Source organism: Penaeus japonicus, unplaced genomic scaffold (assembly GCF_977035675.1).
Source record: "Penaeus japonicus unplaced genomic scaffold, GWHDUDI00000001_assembly GWHDUDI00000018, whole genome shotgun sequence".
NCBI lineage: Eukaryota > Metazoa > Arthropoda > Malacostraca > Decapoda > Penaeidae > Penaeus > Penaeus japonicus.
Genome location: NW_028234420.1, coordinates 39628040 through 39633039, shown reverse-complemented (window position 1 = coordinate 39633039; position 5000 = coordinate 39628040). Strand labels below are relative to the sequence as shown.

The 5000-nt window shown below is 36.0% G+C and overlaps 1 protein-coding gene across 2 annotated transcripts in view; it reads left to right on the top strand.

Moving 5' to 3' along the window:
- The window catches only part of LOC122255467 (sarcosine dehydrogenase, mitochondrial), a 9708-nt gene extending 6524 nt beyond the window's left edge, over positions 1–3184 (top strand). For both annotated transcript variants that reach the window (XM_086546946.1, XM_043019531.2), the window contains exons 12-17: positions 1–135; positions 630–794; positions 1045–1283; positions 1444–1615; positions 2031–2190; positions 2850–3184. The exon at positions 1–135 is cut by the window's left edge and continues 89 nt beyond it. In XM_086546946.1, the coding sequence (XP_086403072.1) occupies positions 1–135; positions 630–794; positions 1045–1283; positions 1444–1615; positions 2031–2190; positions 2850–2912 (934 nt within the window). In that variant the 3' untranslated portion in view covers positions 2913–3184. The remainder of the gene's footprint in view (positions 136–629; positions 795–1044; positions 1284–1443; positions 1616–2030; positions 2191–2849) is intronic.
- Positions 3185–5000: the final 1816 nt, after the last annotated feature.

Here is a 5000-nt window from a genome sequence, read left to right as displayed (position 1 = left end):
TGACGAAGCCATCGACTGGTTGTTCGTAAGTGACGTCAAACGGGAGCCTGGCTTTGCAACCTCTTCACTTGTCTTAAACACGGAAGGAGGCGTGGAAGCTGATGTCACAGTCTACACTTTGGATCCAGATACAAGGTGAGGCCAGTTCGATTAGATATTGACCTTGGATTGACCTTGAACTGACCTTGCAGTAAAACCGTTTGTGATAGACGTGTCTTGAGAAGGTAGGGAAACCGCCGAGAGTTTCTCTTTGGATCTAGGTTAGGTTAGGTATAAGGTGAGTGTTGTTCGACATAAGATAAATACTGACCTTGAACTGACCTCACAATAATGTCTCCGGTGCGGGAAGAGTTTTGAGAAGATATGAAAATTGTTGAAGGAAGCAGGTGCTGATACAACAGTTTATCTTTGGATCTTGATGCAAATTCCGTTTAATGAAAGCAAGGTTAGCAAAGATTGACCTAACAGGTACGTAACGAGGGAGAGAAATGGAACGTGCTGAAAAAAAGTAAGGATAGGAAATCTTTCAGCTGTGCTTTAACTTACTTCATCATGCCATACTGGTACAAAATACAAACATATAGGACTATATAGGAAAAGATGATATCTAAAGTATATTCCCCTAACAGACTCGAGTGCGAAGGGGAGGCTAAGTACCTAGTAACGTGTAGTAGCGGGATGGAGCCAATTGTAAGCCGCCTTTTGCGTGACTTGTGTTGGAAGCATAACTACAATACTTCTATCAAGTCCGCCACTCATGATGTCGGCATCTTAACCTTGTACGGACCCAACAGGTATGTGTGTATGAATTAGTGAACGCTGTAGTAATTCGAGTCAATTTTACTGCTCTCTCTCTCTCTCTCTCTCTCTCTCTCTCTCTCTCTCTCTCTCTCTCTCTATCTATCTATCTCTACCTCTATCTATCTCTATCTATCTCTCTTTCACACTCATTCTACCTCCATTGCTTTCCAGTGTATTTTCTCTCTATATTTTCCAGGAACATCCATCTATATATCCAATTCTTTCAGTATTATTAAATTTCAGTCAGCAGGTGCTGAGAGCTACAGGCATGGACATGTCATCCGTTCATCCGGACCGCCATCAGCTCGCCAACCTCGCAGGAAAGCAAGTACGTGTCCATGGCCGTTCTTCTGTGTGCTGGGAGATCCATGCAGAGGTCAAGGATCTTCTGGCTGTCTACAAGGCGCTCATGGCTCTTAGCGGTAGCCACAGACCCGTCAACGCTGGCTACTACGCACTCAATATCATAAGCTTGGAAGAAGGTCCGTTTGAATGAAATTATGTGAGATAAGATCCATACAGCCTTTGGAAAGCTATTTTTTGTTTTGTTTTGTTTTGTTTTGTTTATACGTGTGCCGATTCGAAAATGCGACTTCACGAACCTTTTGGAAAGTATGAGGACACCTTCACCCTTTGGTCTAGGGAGCTGTAGTTGGAATTCCGACATCCGAAGGGGTGATACTCCCCTCGAGGCGGGCGTGTGGAGTCCCAGTCACGAGGGTGAAGGTCAGCGTCAGTTCATAGGACAGCCAGCTCTCCTGCGCCAGGCGGCAGAGGGAGTCAGGAAGTCCAGGGTCCTACTCGAGGTGCCTGAGTGAGTATTTGTCTATTTAAGAAAAATGCAACATATGTCATTCACTTCATTTATTGATAGATATTTTTATTTAGAGTGCTAAATATCAATTTGTAAAACCTATCGAAAAGTTATCTCAATCTAAACAAAATGTAGTTCATGTAAATTGTTCGTATAGTTGTTCTTGATATCAAATTATTCATATTTACTATGTTGAGATTTTTTTCTCAAAAACTATTTTGATATTAAAGATATCGCATGGTAAGTGAAATTGCAAATTTTGCTAAGATATGTTGCAACTTTGACCACGCTTGATCGTAAATACAGGATTTATCTTTACCTTCTCAAAAATCAACCTCAAAAGTCAACCAAAAACGATATTACTGTCCCTTCGACCTTTTTTCACGTAGGACTTCACGCTGTCCTCTATACACAGGTGTCCGCCACTCTGGGGTAGTGAGGCTATAGTGCGTGACGGCACCATCGCGGGCGTAGTTCGAAGGGCGGACCACAGCTTCGAGCGCGGGAATCCGTTGGCCGCTGGTTACGTGACGCATGCGACGACAAACGCCCAGACCGCGCGCTTGCTCTTCCAGGTGAGTCCAGTTGAGATTTGGAATTTGGAAATGTCTAATCAGCAATTGAGGAGAGGAGTAAAAGAGGGAGGGGCGCCTGTTGCTGATAAGTGCCTCCTTAGAGTTGCTGTGAGAACTCTGGGGGGACGGCGGCAAACTTTTGATAAGGCAGTATTTTATGTGTATGTATATGTATGTGCGTGTGTATATATATATATATATATATATATATATATATATATATATATATATATATATATATATATATATATATATATATATATATGTGTATAAAATAATATAATAAATATATATATACATAATATTATATATATATATTATATAATATTATATATATATAATTATATATATTATATATATATATATATATATATATATCTTATTATCTATCTATCTATCTATTATATCTATCTATCTATTCTCTCTATCTATCTCTCTCTCTCTCTCTCTTACTGTCACTCTCTCTCTCTCTCTCTATATATATATATATATATATATATATATATATATATATATATATATATATACGTATATTTCATTCTTTCCTCACTATATTGAATGTTAGCATTTAGATGTATTAAAATAAATAAATAATTTCATTAATTAATCTGTGCATATGATCTTATTTTCTTTCTAAACTAATTGAATTTTAATTCCAGACGAGTAAGTGGGAGGTAGAGAGAATGGGGCAACGCTTCCCTGCAGTTCTTCATGAGTTTTAGTCTGCGAGAACCTTCAGGACTGGCTATTATATGTGTGATGACTGATGACTTTATACAAGCGAGGTTCATATGTATTACTTTTTTGAGTTGAATATGTATAAAATATGACTTTCAACCTGTCATCTTCTTTGACCAGATATAATACCACGCATTTGACATCTATGCCACCGCCTGCACCAAAATTGCCTAGAACTCAAATAGCCAAGATATATTGATTTTTGTCTCAGAATCTCCTCTGAAAAATTACTAATATAAATAAAGTATGAGCAACTCACAAGACTAATAATTACCCACAAAATACTGAAGAGGGAATCAAAAATATCTTAAATCAATAATTTTACTTCTGAAAATCTGTCACATGAACATTATGTTTAATCAATATACTTTATCATTTTAGGAATTTGTATTTGGCTTGGAAAATATATACCAACCAACTTCTAAATATTAAATTTATTTTTATATATATATTTCCATAAGTTGAGAAGAAATAGAGGCATTTAGTGGGTCAAAAGACTTACATCTAATAGAACATGCTGTCCATTTGGATTCATCATTTTGAAAAAAAAAAAATGCTTCTTCATTTTCTTAAGATAATGTTCTATCACATTTATACATTAGTGAGTAATAAACAAACCAATTCATTAGAAAAAATAACATCTTATACTGTATTGTTCCTAGTAATCCATAGAATATGGTTATTTTTCAGTGTAAAACATCATATTTTAACATTATTCCTTTATAACCTGATAATGACAAAAAAAGATCTTAAACATATATCTGTATTGCACAATCATAAACAAAGTAAAACCTCATATTGATATGTGAAAATGGAATACAGAGCCCTAATTCTCATCTTGACATATACACTATAGATGGAACAAGCATGACAAGCTAAGCATCATAATTCCTGCTTTGTAAGCGTAATAAGTTGCAAAGACTTCAATACCCCGGTAAATCTTTTTGTGGAAACCAATCACAGCCAGAGAACAGGCCCAGAGACTTCTATACAATTAACTAACAAAATGATGTCTTGTTGAGTATACATTCGGTAATATGTCATATATTTACTACACTTATATAAGACATCAATCAACACCCTCTACATTATAACTGATGAAACATTATAGCCTCTGGTACCTGAAGGCCTAGTCCAAAGACTGGGAAATGATCCTGGGGCTTGCTAAGTTTTGTTCTGGAAGTCACTTTGACTTGCTAAAGGCAGTAGTACTACACGCAGGCACTTCCCTTTGCCACTTAAATTAGAAGCTGGTATAAAATATACATGTCGCTGAGTGGTGTGGCAGGTGAGAATCCTACAGATTTTATACAATTTTTGATGAAGTATTTCTTCTCATAAGTTAAATATTCTAATATACAGCATGTTACACTGTTTATCCTTAAATAATATAATGTAACAGTCAACTTGCAGTTGTGGTTAAGGTGAAATGAATCCATTAACCTTCATTTGTTCTGTGCAGTAGAATATGTATATCAACTATTAATGTATCATTAGGTACCATTAATGAGTTCCACATTATCATGAGTCAGAGCAGGATTTATCACAAGATTCATTCACCAAATCCACAGGCTGCACCAACACAGTCCACTAGTTTGAATAAATAATAAACCTCAAGTGACTGTTAACACTGTGTGCTTTAATTAATCAACTGCTAAGAACAAAAGGCAGTAATTCTAGTAAGACTACGTCACATCACCAATAAATGTAAAGAAAAAGAATATCGAAACTCACAATCACACACACATATGATCTATGTAGTGAAACCACTTTGAACAATACAATCATTTAAGACAGAAGCAATGCTAAAGATATAAAGATATAAGAGAGAAATGGGTTTCCTTGGTGGATGTTGAGACAGAGGCAAAGATATCTAGGTAGCTATGTTGTTTGAGTATAACTAATGAAAGACAAGATCACTTGCAACAACGAGTGAATTACAGAGTATATTACCATATATAAAATCTGGTGTACATAGTTTCTACAATCTTTTTTTTTTTTTTTCTTCATAAGTTTGAAATCTGGTCTGAGAATCACTAAATAAGCAACCTATTGTTCCATATGTTTCAAAA